General features: G+C 42.7%; 1 protein-coding gene across 1 annotated transcript in view; it reads left to right on the top strand.

Moving 5' to 3' along the window:
- Positions 1-12,219, top strand: part of pcdh17 (protocadherin 17) — a gene marked incomplete at its 5' end in the record, with an annotated part of 60,906 nt that extends 48,687 nt beyond the window's left edge. Inside the window, one exon of the mRNA XM_083998585.1 lies at positions 10,830-12,219. Within this exon, the coding sequence (XP_083854711.1) occupies positions 10,830-11,530 (701 nt within the window). The 3' untranslated portion in view covers positions 11,531-12,219. The remainder of the gene's footprint in view (positions 1-10,829) is intronic.
- Positions 12,220-18,160: the final 5,941 nt, after the last annotated feature.

The following is an 18,160-nucleotide window of genomic DNA, read 5'->3' as shown; positions in this document are numbered from 1 at the left end:
AGGTTCATTAAAAAACAATCAATACGCCCTCAAGTTGCAGACACACTGACACTGCCAGAGCCTAAGTGCACATTCCTTTCTGCTGCATTCAGACACGAACAAGCAAACACACAAACATGCACTCACATGCTGCAGCCTTTATATAACCAGATAGGTCAGTCGCAAACAAATTTGTATTTATAAGGACCACACGGCGCTCTTCAGGGCCCTCAGCGCGGCTTTGTGTTAAAGGCAAAGAGCTGTTTGAGGACATCAACCTGGCGCTGGAGATGCCCCTCGTCTCCACAGCCCACAGACCTTTCTACCCACCCACCCACAGCGCTGTGCCGTTGCACAACCCCTCCTTTTTGCTCCTCATTGATCAGGCTTTGTGTGTTTGTTTGAATATGAGCTTATACACCTCTTCCTCCTCCTCCTCCTCCTGGGTTTTTATCCCCCCTCTCTCTGTCTCTCCTATGCATAAATACTCTCTCCTCTGGGTCTTCTTTGAACAACTTAGCTCGGGCATTAGCTGACAGAAGGGGGCCTGCAGTTTTGTGAAGGGACGCCTGAAGAGAGGACGTGTTTGATCCTGAGATATACGTCCTTGATTCAGCGTCGGCATCTCCAGCCACCAGGCAGCTCCGCCGCCGCTGCCAAGCTTCGCCTGCTACGCGTCGATATTCTTTTTGCCTCCCACTGTGATAAAAGCTATTAACACTGGGGGGAAAAAAATATCCTTCTCCTTGTGCTAAGCCACCAACCGCACAAAACAATGCCAATCTACTCCCTCAACACACAAACATGCTCACAATAGAGCCGGAGAATAATATCATTAAATCATTTTTCATGATGTTACATTATTTATATATTTTTATAGAGGTTGCAGCCCTCTCATGACTCGGGTATTACCTGTATTTAAATTGTGAGTTTACGCTGAATTACCCTTTAAAATCCCCCCTCACCGAGGCCGTTTTTACTGTTCGGCTTCAAGCGGAACAGCGGGCCGGTATAAAATGCAGGTCCCACAGCAAACTGTGATGACTAAACCAAAACAGCAGTTTTGTGGAAATACTATTGCATTGCACAGCCTCTTGAAATGATGTTGGCAAAACAGACCAACTGTTGACAACAACCTGCTTTCCAGCGCCGCTCTCTGTTTTAGAGCCGTTACAGTATCGGCTGCAGCACTATGTGCACGCTTGAGTTATGCGGTCATTTCCACCATAACAATGCAGTGTAAGGAGAAAGGGATAGAAACTGACTGGATCTTTATCTGAAATGATTGATTTAATATAACACCCTGAACTCTGCAGTGGACCTTGATCTGATCCATCTCAGCAATTGATACCATATTCACTTTTTTTTGTATATCTTTCATGTTGTGTCAGCTTTCTGCTACCATCTATGGTGTTTTAAATCAGCACAAAAACTTTTTTTTTTTCATCCAATTTGTTTTTCTTCTCTTGGTTACATTATTAGGCTTCATTATCCATGCAAATATTGGTTTTAATATTGTTGGTGTGGGCCTCTGGGCCTTTTTTTGTCAGTATACCCCTTGGCTTCAATTGAACCTTCCTCTTGTCAGCTTTCTGCTACCATCTATGGTGTTAGGGTCGGTTTTGACCCGAGTCTCAAATCAGCTGTAAAACACACTAAAACAATTATTTATCATCCCATTTGTTTCTCATCTTTTGGTTACGTTGTTCGGCCTCCTTATCCATGAAAAGGTTGGTTTTGCACTTATGATTTCAGTTTTAACTCTCATTATTGTTATCTGCAGTTATCGTTACAACCAGAGCATTTTAGAGTTTTGTGAAAAAACATTTTTGGTTTTATTTTGTTCAAATAGAGGTTCCTGACAAAGTCAAAAAGCCTTGATGCAATAAACAAATCGATGTGGTACTTTTATGCATTCAAAACCTGAAAACGGCTCACTGGTGACCCAAACACAAGAGAAGTCAAGTTAAATTAGCCTCCATATTGACCCTGGAAACTGATTCCTGAAGACTTTCTGAAAGCTCCCTGAAAGTTTCAGAAATCCTATCTGGAGCTGCAGTTGTTTGTCAGAGACAGGGGCAACCTGAGAAGTCAGGAGATATTTACTAAACATTAGGCTCAGCCACAGTGGAGACTCTCTCATCTGCGCAGTTCAAATATTTAGTCACCCTGATTGGCTGAGAGTGTCGGCGGCGTGGGGAGGGGAGGAGGAGGAGGAGGAGGAGGGGGGGGTTTGTGCATGGATCAGCTGGGTGAGACAACAGTAGGCGAGGAGATTAAAAAACACAGTAACGCACACACACACACGCACACAGATATAAACACACACTGAGAGCTCCCTCAGGTGAACAGGTGCAGTCATGGTCTGTCACAGATGCTCTGCACAATTTGTCAGCTGCCATTCCTCCTGTCCACCTTGGGTGGGTAGGGGGAGATACTCGCCACAACACAACCTCAACACACACACAGACACACACACATTATCTCCACTCATTCTCTAGCAGCTTGTAGTTGCTCATAGAGCCGTCTAATCACTACCCAGGTGTGCAGCAGGGTAAAGCCATTCACCATCGCTGCTAAATTGTTCTGTTGTCTGAAGCTTTTTACTTTCTTGAATTTTATTTTTGGAGCACTGCTGTTGCTTTGCTATCAGGACCATGTGTGCGTATGTATGTGTGTATATATGTGCATGTGTGTGCGTGTGTGTGTGTGCAGTTCCTCCCCCTCCCTCCTCACCCAGGAAGCACAGTGTGTGACAGAGGGACATTAATCACAGGGCTGGGTAATAAAGCGAGGAGGGATGGGCATGTAGGGCCAGGGGGGGCAGGTGTCTGGAGGGAGAAAAGGGTGTTTAGGGAAATCACACCATGCTTTATGACACACACTGATACACAGACACACTTTTTACACTCCCAGGTTTCGGTGCGCGTCGTCATTCGTTCACGCACCACAACGAGAGCTCTCCACCATGGAAGTTTTGAAACATTAAAATTGAGGAGTGGAGCAAAAACAACTCGCAGTTTACTTTTTATTAGACTGTGTGTGTTTGGTGAGGGAGGTATGGGCCTGACTTCATGTGGCTTGTGGCCTGTTGCCCCCATTTATTAAAGGTATAATGTGTAGGAATTACCCCCAGCTAGCGGTGCGGTTGCATATCGGAACGTATTCTTGATGCAAGAAAATCTGTGTTTTTAAGTTGCATTCACCTGAAATCGGGCAGACGTCAGACAGACAACATACGCTGCATGTAACAGGATAAACAAGTGGTCCGTCAGCACGAGGCAAAACAATACAGGCGTGACAATATGTTGTCATGGTGATGTCATATTGTTTACCCGACCCACATTTTGCCGTCTTTCTCGAGTAAAATGACATCCTTGGTCGGCCGTCTGCCCGACTGCACCTGAATGCAACACCAGTGCCGCCGTCCTTCCTCACACTACACAGTGGTGACAGTTTTAACAGGCGCTACCTGGAAAACTTTCTCCCCGAGCCGACAGCTCCGGTGAGTTTCCGTGGTTACCTACGGTCACGTTGACACTGAACGTATAAAAAACGGTGATGCAACATGGCCGCCTCGGTTCGGTGCGTCGCCCACTTATGTATTCGACTTCACTGATATATACGTATTTATGAAAGCAATATTTGATTTTTGCTAATAAAAAGCCAAATAAGTTACACACTGGGGCTTTATAGTGTTCACTTAGTAAAGTACGGAGTTTTCTCCTGGAGGCAGAACAGAGGGGCATTTTTCTATAATCTCATTTTTTGGCTCAGTGGAAAAAGAAGAAGAAGAAACACTCCCCATGTTCATGATACTGATGTGGCGATAAAACGTGTCTGTTTATGGTCAGCTGCTAAATGACAGCAGAACACACAATTTAGTCGTCCACTGGGTTTTACTGCGCCATGGCTTTTTTTTTTTCCCTTGAACATTTATTTCTGACCTCTTCGGGTTATTGGAGTTTTTTAATATCAACCTCATTCCATCTTGACATTTTACAGTGGACACTGGGCTGTTAATCATCTGAGGCAAAAAGGTGTGATACTGGATATTGTGTGTGTGCAGGTATGTGGCACCACTACCCACAATGCTTTGTTTGTGTATTTTCTCCTGCGTCTGCAGTTGCATGGTGGAGCGTAGTTAGAGAAACGAGATGCCAATAATAGTTTAATCTGCACAACAATGGCTCAGTGCGCTACGTCCTCAAGAGCTGTTTGTTCTTTTTTTTTTATTGTGCGCTCGCCTCGTTGATGAATTTGCAGTTCGTCGCTGTTAAAGCTGCTCTTTTTCAGTCGTTGGTTAAAAGGTTCATAATATGAATGAACTCATCCAAGCATATTAACTGCCAAGCATAAATAAACACATATGTATACGTTTGTAGAGTTTGAATCGAGTTCCTCTGTCGCTTTTTTTGAATCATCAGTCATTACACGGTGTGTTTTCAACACTCGTCTGTTTTTAAATAGAATTCATCATTGAAATTATTCATTCAAATGATTCATAATTTAATCTGCAAGGACTGCCTCTAAAAACGTCTCAGAGTCACGTTTAGGGACTGGGTTTTAGATAAGCTCACCCCATTGGCTTAGACAGTAATTAACAAACGTCTCACTGTCCCCATTGAAGTGAATAGGCAAACGGTTAGACCCCCGCGCATCTCCTCACCTCCACTGACCTGACTCACCCCGGCTGCTGTCAATATATATAATATACAACACACTGAACTGGGATCAGTCACTTCTTTCTCGCAGCGTTTCTGAATTAAGGATCTTTCTGAAATGATAAACGTTGCTGTGACTCTGTGTGTCCTTTTGCTGTTGCTCAAAGGGTTTCTTAGAGCAGCTTTGATACTTTTATATCTGTTTCAAGTGCTCTTAGCACTTAAGATAACTGGCAGCTACATAGCTGTCCTATCTAGCTCATTGTTACCCAGTCATGCTATTCTGCCCTAAAGCAAGGCAATTAACCCTGCCAGAGGTATAAGATAGGCTCCGGCTGCGCACTGTTAAGAAAAGCCCTCACAAGTACAAAAGAGTGTGCAGAGTTAATTAAACTTTTTTGTTGGAAATAGATGTGTAATCAACATCTGATTTCAATCAGATGGGATTTAAGTCAAGTGTCTGCAACAGGGAGGGCTGCGAAGACACAAACAGGAACAGCGCCTCCATCCATACTGGGCAGAGTATGGATAGTCGCCGTGCATTGAACAGAGCTACATCCACAGAGCTGAGTGTGAGCGCTGGAGAAGAGTCTGGAGACTGTGTTTTAAATGTAAAAAGCAAATGTATGTCAGCAGCAACGTGACTGCACAATCCAAATACTGTAGGTTGCAAGATGTCAGAGGTTGCTGTTGGTTCCCATAACAAAAGAGGTGACGAGCAGGTTCACACCCACAGCCGACATCAGCTGAGTCAGAGCAGAGTTCACAGAGACTTGTTACTGAATCTGAATCTATTCTTTTCGCTCTGATATCTGCGATGTTTCCGTCATGCTTTATGTCGGGTAATCTAAAGCGCTCGCTGCATATCATCGCCTCATTTTCCTGCCTTTTTCTATTTGTTCCCATTTGGTTCGGGACCGTGGTGGTTATAAAAACACACACTGTCCTCTTCACAAGATCCGCGTATAAGATTAGATTTAAGGAGAATTTTTTACAGTATCAGCACTTGAGATGCAAACGTGATAGAAGAGTGAACACGGCGAGATAAAAAAGGTTGTCCCTGTTGCAAACACAGATTGATATCTTAAAGTACAAGATATCATGAGGATTTGATTTTCATAAAAGCACCGATGTTGCAAAGATGTCTGAAAATAAAAATAATCCCATGCACCTTATGAGTAAATTGACAACATATAGTTTGGAAACATGATTCTTTTTACTTATTGATTCACCGTGTGTCCACAAATAATGAATAAAGGCGAGACACTACAGGCAAAAACACAGTTTTTTCATGCACTGATCAATGAGATTTGGGGCTATTTTTATTCCTTAACATGTATTCTCGCAGTAAAGTCAAAATAAATGGTAGAACATCCACATTAAGGTGGTTATTTTACTTCATTTTGTCTCTTTCGTTGGTAGATTTTTCCTAAATTCGCCAAAAGTTAGCATGCTACTGTGACATACAGTACTGTGCTGTGCCTATTATCTGACCCATGTGATGTCAGGTATCATTGTAAAGCTCTCTTTCTCCTGAACTATTATGTAGGCTCCAAAAATGGTCATTTCCATTGTATCTGCAACCAAATCGTAAACATATGATTTATATATTACAAATTAGCGCATATTTCATCAGATATTGCCTCATTTACATATTTAAACATACAATTTGACCCAACTTGTAATACAAAAAATATTTGCCTTAATGTAAGTGATAAACTTGGGAAGTTTCATGGTGATATCTGTTATTTAAATTTTTTACCGTATTCACCTGTAGTGTCTCCCCTAAAGGCAGATTATTAGAGAGAGTTGTTGTTGCTCCGTATGAGATGAATCAACATGTGAGGAGTGGTTGTTAGTGCATCTATCAGTGTAATTTATCCTGGACCGTGCACACGCTGAGAGAGGAAGCGCCTGAGCCGACCCACAGTAGCCAAATCATCGCAGGCAAATGTGTCCTTGGTGGAGGTTTCTGTTGCCCATCCCATAAGAGAGCTGGAGAGGGAGGGAGAGAGAGAGATATGAATGTCACCCTTGCTCTCATATGTCATATTGTTAGCCATAGATATTAGGAGAGCGCCTCAAGGTTGAACGTGCGGCTGAGACATGAATAATCTATCACAGGTTTCCTCCGACTAAATAGAGGGAAATATGTCTGCATGGATTATTTATGCTTTAATATGCACGCGGCGGCGAATGGACAATCACCTCTGAGAGCATGAAGACGTTGTAGGGGCCAAGTTAATTGTGTGTGTGTCTGGAACGCATGCTAAAGGGCTGGCTGTGTGTGAAAGGCAGCGGTTGTCTGGCTGTTAAAGCTCAGTTACATACAGGACGTTTTTTTTTTTGTGTGGCTCGGTGATGGATTACAGTAATAGCATGTTCTGGTTGGAAACCGTATTCAGGTTTGTATTATTTATGCACGACATCCTCGACCAAATCATCGATCTCGGCGCTCTGACGTGTCGTCCCGCGCGTCGGTCGGTTCTCACGCCAGTTAAAAGCAGGACTGGCCTCCCTCCACTTCCTCAGCCAGACTCTATAGTTGTTTGCCAGCGTCTGTTTAGTCTTCTTCAAACATTTTAAAGCTCATCTCTCCAGCTTAGGAGGACGGTCTCTCCGGAGTGTCGGCTGCTGTTGTTGCTGCTGTTGACCCGCAGCCCGGTGCAGAGGCAGCCTGGCCAAGTGCACTCAAGCACATCCACTCTGCTCGGCTCGTTCGCATCAACGAAAAGATTGTATTAGTCCCAAGTTTGTGGTCTTTAAAGCAGCACTCTGGCCGCTGCTGTAAAAGTCCACGCATCCCATAATGGAATTGATGGGGTGGGCTTTACAGCTCCTAACAGTAATGTTGTTGTCTTCTCACATTTGGTTGAGAACGATGGTAGAAAGTCGAGCTCTCTGTGGCCTCGTTCTCCTTCTAATCGCTGGCTTTTTTTAAAAAAAAACGAGAGAACATTTTCAATCCCCGTGTTAACAATTTTTCTCTAAATTACCACCTACTGACTTTGGTTTCAGACTTCAAACCACAGGGGGCTTGTCACAGGAAAGATAAATTACCCTGATTTAAAATGTGTTTTTCATCCCGTGCTCAATATACGACGAGGACGACGAGGATTCATCATGAGGAATGAAGCTTTTTAAACCATTAACACTGGAAGGTACCAACGAGCTGTTTTCTCCTGTTAATTATAAAAGTATGGATTTGACTGCTCCGTTCAAATATTACCGTGCGCCACTTGTGTTACTGACACTTTGCATTGGGCTACACAAAAACATCAATACAGCAGAAATTAAGCTCCTATGAATAGACTCGCCTAATTCCTCTTAACAAAGAAAGCCGCCTCAGTTCTGTGACTGTTTGTCTATTTCTGCTAACCAGCAAAGTCTTCCGTAGGAAATAGGAAGCGTGGCGTTCGTCTGCAGCGTTGGGCTCCACAGGCAGACTGAGATGCATCACACGTCTCCAAAAACCAATATGCAAATCAGCCTTAGCTGCTGCATTTGTTTAGAGGCCTGTGCCAGCGACCTTTGGATTCTACTGGTGGGGCGGCGAGGGAGGGGTGGGGGTGGGGAGGGGTCTCCTGTGTTGTGCATTCATGAGTTTGTCTAACCTGCGCCTGGGGAAGGTTACACTTCTCCCTGACAAATGAAGTGATTGATGGAAGGAGGTGAAGGCAGCAGATGGAGATGTGTCATGTGCAAATCAGACATTTCAGACCATTTTGCAGTCGTAAAAAATAAAAGTCAGGAAACTAAATCTGTGTTTTTAAGTTGATATGAGCCTATATCCAGTGTATCTATCTATATATACAGGTGCAGCTCCATAAATTAGAATATCATGGAGGTCAGCGGTCTTCCCCCATGATAGTGCAACCTACTGGACCAGACTAAGGCCTCGTCCACACTGCCACTCCTAATGGGATTTTTAGCAAATCCAGATTGTATCTAGATTTTTTGACAGTCTGAACAGCCAGAAACCTGAGATCAGATCTGAGTTTTACAAACTTGATTCAAACCACATATGGAGGTGGTTTTAAATGCGATTCTGGATAAGATACATGCATTATGGAAACACGTAGACTGAATCTGATCACTTAAAATATGTAATGTGGACTGTCAGCGTCACTGATGTGCAAAAAGATTTTTAAAAAAGACCATGTGAAGGCTCAGGAAACCTTTGAGTTAATTAGTTGGTTTGAGTGTGACACCATTAAGTTACAATACTGAACTTTTCCACAATCTTCTAACTGTTGAGATACAGAATTTTAGGTTTTCATCAAATGTAATCCATAGGCCTAATCATTATAATTACAAGATATAAAGACATACAGTATAATATTTCCGTCTGTGTGTAATGAATCTCTATATAATATACTGTATGAGTTTCCCTATTTGAATTGAACTACTGAAATAAATTAGCTTTCCGTGATATTCTAATTAAGTCAGATGCACCTATATATATTTGCTCTGTCAATTGAACAATGAAATCTTTTGTGTCGTCTCTACAGTCAGGATTGTGTTTGTCTACTTGGTTTCATCCCACGCGACCAATGGAAAAATTCCATTTGTGGGACAACAGATGCTGTTTTTTTGTTTTTTTTATACTTCACTTCACGCCCAAGAGGAAGAAAAAAAAAGTGCTCCTCTTTTTTTATTTATTTTATGATTTTTTTTTTTTTTTTTAACCAAGTTCTGGATCCATTTGACACAGGCATGAGTACTCCCATAATCAGCCAGAGTGTGCATCCTTCTGAATAGAGATGAAAGAGGGGGAACACACACACTCACAATCACATTCACACTTATACACACATGCGTGCACACACAACAACAAGGAGCCTGCAAATAAACAGGCACAAACACACAGGGAAGAAGCACAAGCCATTTGGCACAGCCTCTCTGTCTAGGGAGGGCTTCAAAGCCCACTGACATGAATTTATGATAACGGCACTGTGCCTTTGCCAAACCTCAACTGTTGTTGTTTTTCTCTCGCTCCCTCTCCATCCCTTCTGTATGCTCTGCCATCCCCTTGATCAGAGCTTTGGAAAATGCTAGCAGGTGTCCCCCAGTCCCTTTGGAAAGGTGTGCGCTTGTGCTCGTGTCTATGCGTGCGTGCATGCGTGCATGTATTTTTACGTGTGTTTTGGAGCGGGACATCCTGCGCTGGCTCTTCCCCTCCTTCGTCTCACTTGGCTCCACTTCTCTAACTTTGGGCCCCAACTCTTTGTACAGTTCATTTTCATAATAGTACCATGATTGTGTTATCCTCCTTTTACTCCTTCAACATGGACCTGTGTGTGGTTGATGATGTTGTTTGCTGGTGTGATGAGTCTTTTCTACAGCTGAATGTGACTAAGACTAAAGATATGTTAATCAGCTTCAGAAAGTCCTGTACTCTCCTCACCAGCATCAATGGTACAGAGATTGTGGACAGCTATAAATATTTTTGAGTGGTTCTTGATAAGAAGCTCTGTTTTGACCAACAATAAAAAAAAGTTCAACAACGTCTTTATTTTCTGAGGAAAATTAGCTCTTTTAATGTGTCCGCTGAGATGATGACTCTATTTTATAGAAGTTTTATTGAATCTGTTTTAACATTTTGCATCATTGCCTGGTTTGGAAATTTGACTGTAGCTAACAAAAACAGGCTGGGTAGCCTCATCAACGTGGCCAGTAAGATTTCTGGGAGGAGGCATCAGCCCATCTCATAGACCTTTATAAAAGGCAGGTGATCAAAAAGGCCACGTCCATTCAGGAGTGCGTAGATAATAACCCTAACCCCCTTCAGACCGAGGTTGAACTGTTACCTTCAGGTCAGAGGTTAAGGGTGCCTTCTATCAGGACAAATAGATATATAGGGCTTCATTTGTTCCTTCTGCTATTATAATGTTGAATAGTGTTAAATAATGAGATAACTGACAGCTGTCTTGAATGCACTTGAAAATGAATTACTCTGCCCACTATGTGCTGCTGTATGTGCTGTTGTTCGTAACAGATGCTGATTGTTCTGTGTGTGTTTTATGTGTATTTATGGGTATTGGATGTTTTTATGTGTTTTGGACCTCCTGGCTGCAAATCAATTTCCCAACAGGGACAATAAAAAGAACTTTGAACTCTGAACTCTGTTCTGTGCACACAACTGACATGCATATCGCTTTCTTCTCCTTTTCTCTCCGTCTGCAGATGAGGATTGCGTGAACTGCACGGAGGAGTGCCGAGTCCTGGGCCACTCCGACCGCTGCTGGATGCCCCAGTTCCCCGCTGGAGGAAACCAGGCGGAGGGCATCGACTACCGCAACAACATGTTCGTGCCGGCGGGGATGGAGACGGTGCCCGAGACGGAGACCTACGAGACCGTCAACCCCAACGGCAAGAAGACGTTCTGCACGTTCGGCAAAGAGAGGCGCGACCACACCATCCTGGTGGCCAACGTCAAGCCCTACCTGAAGGCCAAGCGCGCCCTCAGCCCGCTGCTGCAGGAGGTTCCCTCGGCCTCCGGCAGCCCCACCAAGGGCTGCTCCACCTCGTCCCCGTGCTCCGCTGTCAAAAGTCCGGCCGACGGAGCCGAGGGCAAACCCCCTCCCGCCACCTGCTCCGGCCACTACGGGCCTCCCGACGGCCAGTACCTGTCGCCCACCAAACAGAGCAGAGAGCAGGGGGGCTGCTACCCGCCGCTGCCTCCCTGCGACCCGGTGGCCAAGGTGCTGGCCGAGGCCCGGTCCAGGATCAGCCAAGAGGCAACAGGTGAAATGGAGTGTGTCCTGGAGCAGGTGGAGCCCGACGGGAGCCGCGACGGGATGGACGCCGACCAGGTGGTGAGAGACATCGACAAACTATTGCAGGACTGCAGAGGAAGTGAGGCCACCGGCACGCTCAGGAAGTGACACGGAGGACAGACACACAAATCAGTAGGGAAGGTAGAGAGAGGAACAGGAGGCTGCTCCATCAACTCTCGTACCAAAACTGTCACCAAAACAAAACAAAGTTGAACGAACGGCTCTCCTGAGTCCGACAGGAGCTCTTTTCACTCTACTTGTTGTTGAGAAGCACCGACACGGACGGACGATGGGAACATTTAATATGTCCGTCATTTGGCACCGGTTTGGGTGCTGAGATCCCTACCAACGAAAAAAAAGAAACTGTGTAACAAACATCTGAATTCTGCAGAATTTATAAACTCCTTTTTGTTTTGGATTCTTAAGCAAATTGCAGAGGCTTATGCCGCTGGCAACCTCGCAAGCTATTATCTAAGTGCCCACCAGCTCATAAGTGTGTCGTTCATGGTCTCTTGTGAAATCCTACATATCCTACGTGTGTGTAGATGGATTTCTGTTGTGTGTGACGGCCATAGAAACTGAATGAAAAAGGACTACTCATGGTCAGACATGACAATCGATTGCGGAAAACAGAAACAAATTCTAATCTATTCGGGACAGTGGAAGACCAAAATACACAAAACAACCTTATCTTTTCTGACTTTACTGTGGGAGTTGGACGTGTGACGGATCATGTGGTTGAACATGAAGAGAGATGGTTAATCAGGGCTATGTTCACAGGGGTTGATCCTGGACTGTGGCGGGCGGGGGGGCCAGCGGGTTGGGGGGGAGTTTCGCTGAAGGAGAATTACTGAACAGTGTAACCATGTTTTCACCTGTCATATGTAGCCACATGTGTAAGTTGTGTCTCTCTCACACCTCTATTTAAATGTTCATATTGCTGAACAGTGTAGCTGCACGCACCGCGTTTAGACACGTGCACTACACTTTTACGCATACACATGCTGACACGCTCACATGCAAACACACACACACACACACACACACTAATGCTTACACACAACTGGCCATCTGTGTAATTGTCTTACATGTACATCATCAGCTTTCAGTCCCTTGTGTACAGTGATTTATCATGTGTGTGACTCTGCCTTAAGGCAATCACAAGTTGTATAAAAAGGGACATTTTTCCTCAACTGTGAAAAGATGATATCTATATGATGATATAGATGACTATATGTATGAATCCATGTATAGTGTCCAAATATTAACAAAATATTTATACATTTTATAAGAAAAAAAGAAGAAATGAGGAATCTCAGCGGACGGTGTCCTGGAGTGGAAGGTGAAGAGCAGGACACCGTCGCCATTGTTTCGAAGACAAATATCCAAAAATATGAATAAACAAGAAAATGTCCCTTCACATTATCACTATACATAATATCATTATATGTGTAAATGTATCCAATTTAGATGTGTTTACATCAAAAAATTGACATATTTTTATTGATTTTACTGCAATTTCTGTGCATTTGAGCCAAATTGTTATGTGTACAAAAGCTATATTGTGTATTTTATTAAATTAATATATAGTTGTGTTGCAATATACATGGGCTTATATTGTATTTGGCAAAAGTTGCCTTAGTAGCTGTCGAACTCTGTGAGTTTGCTTTAGTTTGGGTTTTTTGGTTGGTCTTTTTTTTGTTCTTCTCCTCTCTATTCTGCATCTTTGCAGGCTGGCTTCAGTGCTTTTGAGATGTCGCCTCTTTTTACCCAGAGATCCAGCTGGATCGCAAACAATAACTGATGAAAGCTTAATGAGCCAGCTGATCGAGAATACAATTCAAAACCCGACGACAAAAAGCAACAACCACACGGAAAAAAAAAACAGTTTGAAATATTTTTACTGAGCAGATTTTTACAGGGCAGCTATTTTCTTTAACAATAACTAGTATGCGTACTTTGTGTTCATTATTATGTTTTTACTTTCTTTCCAAAAAAAAAGAAACCTGCCATATGGAACATAAGAGTGGTTTCCTTGGTGATCATAAAACTGCCTTACTGTCTCTGCGGAGAGCTTGTTGTATCTGTGGAGCTTGTGACTGCTTCTAAAGCCCTGGTCCACCAGAATGTGCATTTTCTATAAAGGACCAAAAAGAGGTTCTTTCTCAGCAGTCTGTGTTGTTTCTGTATGTACTCCTTCCTTCCTTCCTTCCTTCCTTCCCTTCTTCCTTCCTTCCTTCTTTCCTTCTCGATACGTGTTAGTACTCTTCATACTTTGCGGGTGGGAAACTTGACATCTGAAATTCTATCTGAAGTTCCTTTGGATTTGATGTGTTAGCTGTTTAGGTAGACGGTTTATATAACCAAGTGTCTTCACATTCAGGCTTTCTTAAGAAAAAAAGAAAATGATAGACATTTATTTTTGAAAATTTTGGCACATTTCGGCCACTACTGAAATAATAATAATAATAACGGGAGGTGCTTTTTCTAATACTCTCTGGACGGTTAAAAAAGAAAAAGAAAAAAAAAAGTGCAGGACAGTACGTAGGCTCTACTAGACCGAGGTGTGTTTTGGAAAATAAAATGTGACCACAATCACCAAATCTATGTGAGATGCAGCCATGAGAGGGAACAGTGACTTACATACACATGCTGTATTTACTGTATAAAGTGGATCTGAGCGTATAAAACATTTTATTATCATTATTGTTACTATTCTGCTGATGTGTTTCAGTGATTGAGTTACATGCTCAGATGTCCTGCTGTCATTTCCTCACTCTGTGGTTCCTCTTACCTGCTTTTTTATTTTTTTTTAATATCACTATTCATTTGCTTTCTTTTCCTGCTCTCCGGCTGTTTGCTTTTTCCGCCTCTGAGGAGCAAAGTAACTGTTGCCTTTTCTCCGCTCTTTTCGTCTGTAAAAGAATTTGGTTTCAGTTTACCCATGCTCTTTTCCTGGGAGATGGCAGAGGCTGTTTTTATAGAGACAGAGAGAGACAGAGAAAGAGAGAGAGAGCTGGGAGGATTTGACAGAAAGGAAAAGGAAAATATTTATGGTTATTTTTAAATTAGATTTCTTCTTCTTCTTTTTTTTTCCTGCTGTTGTTGTTATCTCTCTCTAAATATCTGGATAAATCAAGCAGGTGTGACATTCACATCACACAAAAAGTACAAACAGTTAAAAAATGTGCCGTTCAAAGTGTGCGCTGCAACTGTGATCCTTAGGAAAAATAAAATAAAAAGCTTATACATGTGCACACAGGAAGAAAAAAAAACACCCAGGCACTTCAGCAACACACTGCCTTTTTATTTAAACGCATCGCCTCTTAAAGGTGAAGTAAAGGCTGAGAGACAGAGACAGAGAGGGAGAGAGAGAGAGGGCAAAAATACTACCCAGACAAATGTGACACTTTCACACTCGTCTTCATGGTTTATTTTCTTTTTATCTCATTGTGCTCAGTCTTCATGGCGGATCAAGCCTCCTCTCTTCACCGTGCGCGTGTTTGCATGTGCTTGATTCGCTTTCATGGCCTCATTGTTTGACAAAACAATTCCTTTCTTCTTATCTAATTTCTATTACATGTGTACAATAGATTCAATCCCAACTCACTTTAAAGCTCCGTTGCTGTGCTGCTTCCCTCTCTATCCTTCTCTCTATCCTTCTCTTACTCTCTCTCTCTCTCTTTCTCTCTTTCATTCAGCCATTAATTAAAACAAAGAGCAGAGGTCCCCCCCCCCCCCCCCCAGGATTGAGGCACCTTTTTAAAGTGCTGTCCCCTCTGATTGGTCCTCCACTGGCCCCCACACTGTCGACTGCACACTCACATACTGTTGGGCAGGAAACGAGCTGTGGGTCCAGTGGATGGAAGGTGTTCTTTAAAGCCATGCCCCCCCCCAACCCAACCCCAACCCCCCCAACTACCCTCCGTCCCACCACCCACCCCCCCTCTCAGGCTATTTGCTGTTTAAGGCCGCTGCCGCTGCTGCTGCTGCTGCTGCTGCTGAGGTCAACACATACTGTAGCTGGAGATTGAGCATAATAATGTAAAGCCTCTCATTATTGTCTAATTAAACACTGTTGGCATCACACACTGTTGGCAGTGCATTACTCAGATCTAGAGTGGGTTATTTTCTTTGCGCCCACTTGAGACCGGTTGAGTTTTTTAAAAACCAAGTGATTACGACCCGCGGGCCGCTCTGAATGTGGAGAAACCGCCTCTGGTCTCTGACTCACACGGATGCAGGTGTACACACACACACAGACTCAAGACAGCCACTCTGTCCTACAAAGGCAAAGTGCAGTATCTGCAGAACTGAGAACAACAGCTTTCTGTGTTTTTCATTGTCAGGTTTAAGCATCAAATCATGAATAACTACCAAGTCTATAATTGATTAGATAAAGATGGACTGAATTAAATGCATTTTGTAGTTTGTCTTTCTGACAAAAAATTAATGTTGACCGTTTTATGGCAGATGCTGCACTTTGGCTTGGTATTAGCTGCAGATACTGTAAGGCACTTTGTCTTGGTTTTACTCCAATGGAATTATAGAGTAAATTATAGGATGTACGTAGGAGTACTCTTTGCAGATACTGCACTTTGCCTTGGTTTCACAGTGCTTTTTTGGATGGACAGCAAAATAAAAAGTCCAATAACTCAAGAAATTTTAGCAGTACCAATATCAAATTCTACCAGATTGAAGAGAATATGCCATTTCGGCCACTTTTGATTGGATACTGCACTTTGCCTTTGTAGGGCAGCACTGCTTCACACACACACACACACACACACATATTGAGACAACATGGCATTTTGGTTAGTTAAAACAAGCACCCAATGTTTTGTCAGTGTCGCCCCACCCTACCACCTCCCACCCCCGCCCCGGCCCCCTCCCTCCAGCCCACACTGATAACATAGGGCTCCACGCTACAACGGGCAACTGGTGAAAAAGACCAGGGACATTCATTTGTATGGATTATTTCAACTGCTATTGTCTAAAGGCTGTGTTCATTGTGATCTATCTGAAAAAAGATGAAAAGATAAAATAATAATAATAATAAAAAAAAAAAAAAAACAATTACTAATAACGTTTGCTCTTGTCCTTTTTTTTTTTTGTTGAGTTGGTTGAGGAATAAGCCAGTCATGGATTTGATTTGATTTCTCATATCCCAGGAGATAACCCTGCACACCCGGTATTTTGTGTCCTCTCCAGCATCTGCACAGCCAATTTTTGCCTTGTCAAATAGGATTGTATTGTTTACTTTCCCTGTGCCAGCTTACTTTGGGGGGGAAAAAGATAGAAATGGGCTTTTTTTCAATTGCCCTCCCCGGTGTTAAATACACATATGCATGCACCTCAAACTCAAGCACACACACACACACACATATAAACACACACACACCCTGACTTCAGATTTTCTTGCTTCAGGCAAAAAGGATTCTTCATCACATTAGTTCATATTTCCACCACACAAAGGATCACTGTTCATGCTCTGGGTTTTTTCTTTTTCTTCTCCCCCCTCTAATGGCTCACAGGCAAATAAATTGGTGCTTGAAATTATGTATACTAATTTTCCTCAGATAAGATGTAGCACTCCAGCCTTCAGCTAGATTCGCATTCACGGGCCAATTTGAAGTCTCTTCAGCAGCGGCCTGTGGTTAGACAGATATTCTGTTTGCTTCCTGCTCGCTCAGTCCAGATCTGGGTTGTTGAATTCCTAATTTATGGCTATTTGTTGGTGGAACGTACACTGATAGCAGCAGATGTGACCTCCCTCACATTGTTTTTTGGTTCTTCATGAGGAATAGTTCCCCAAACTTTAAAGAGCTGACTGTTACTTAACGTATTAGCGCTTTGCTTTGAAATGGCTTTTTAATGTCCCCTTTTTTACACTGTTTTTTTTTCTTCCCGATACAGAATGACAGAGCATGGAAACTAATGATACACCATTACGTTTATCTCAGTAAACTATTCCATCATCACTGTTTAATTGTAGAAGTACATATGGCTGCGTGCCTTGGTGACTTCACGCATCAATCAGCCATACTGCTGTCTAAGGATTAAAGTTAGTCATTTCCCAGACTGCACTTTTTTTTTCTTAATGCTCACTCAGGACTATCAGTAACTGCACTGTGTCTCCACATAATCCACTGTTGGAGCTGAGAAGAGATTAAACTTTAGAAAACCTTTTTTTATATTTATATAAAAAGTCAAAATATAACTCATTTGATGGATGACTCATGTCTGTAGTTCATTAAGATTGATCTCCAGATCCATCTTAATACCTGGATTTAAAAAAATAAAAATAAAATACAACTGAGATTTTAATAGAGTATCCATATTCCATGCCAAAAAGAACTCATTCAGACACATCAGGATAAATTATTGGTAGAATTATTCATTATTTGAAGAGGAATAAGATCAAATTAATTTTCATTTTGACCACAGAGGGAGTGTTTTACCCTGCACTGGATTTGCAGACTATTGGTATGCACAAGGCTTTTTTTTCTGTTTGTATCTAACGAGTTGCCTCAAGGCAGATATTAATTAAAAAGATACAAGAGTTACTCTCTCTTAAAAAAAAAAGAAAAAAAAACACAATTTCTTGGACCGCTGCGGCTTCGTTCAGCACCGTCTCATTTGGCCCAGTGGTATAAGAGTTTTCTGACAACGCACCTTCAAGCAAATAACAGCCTGTCCTCTTGTACATGTCAATCACACTCAGTCGTAGTCTTGCAA

Source organism: Trachurus trachurus, assembly GCF_905171665.1.
Source record: "Trachurus trachurus genome assembly, chromosome: 3".
NCBI classification, from domain to species: domain Eukaryota; kingdom Metazoa; phylum Chordata; class Actinopteri; order Carangiformes; family Carangidae; genus Trachurus; species Trachurus trachurus.
The sequence above is the reverse complement of the archived record's forward strand: the minus strand, read 5'-3'. Positions and strand labels throughout refer to the sequence as shown.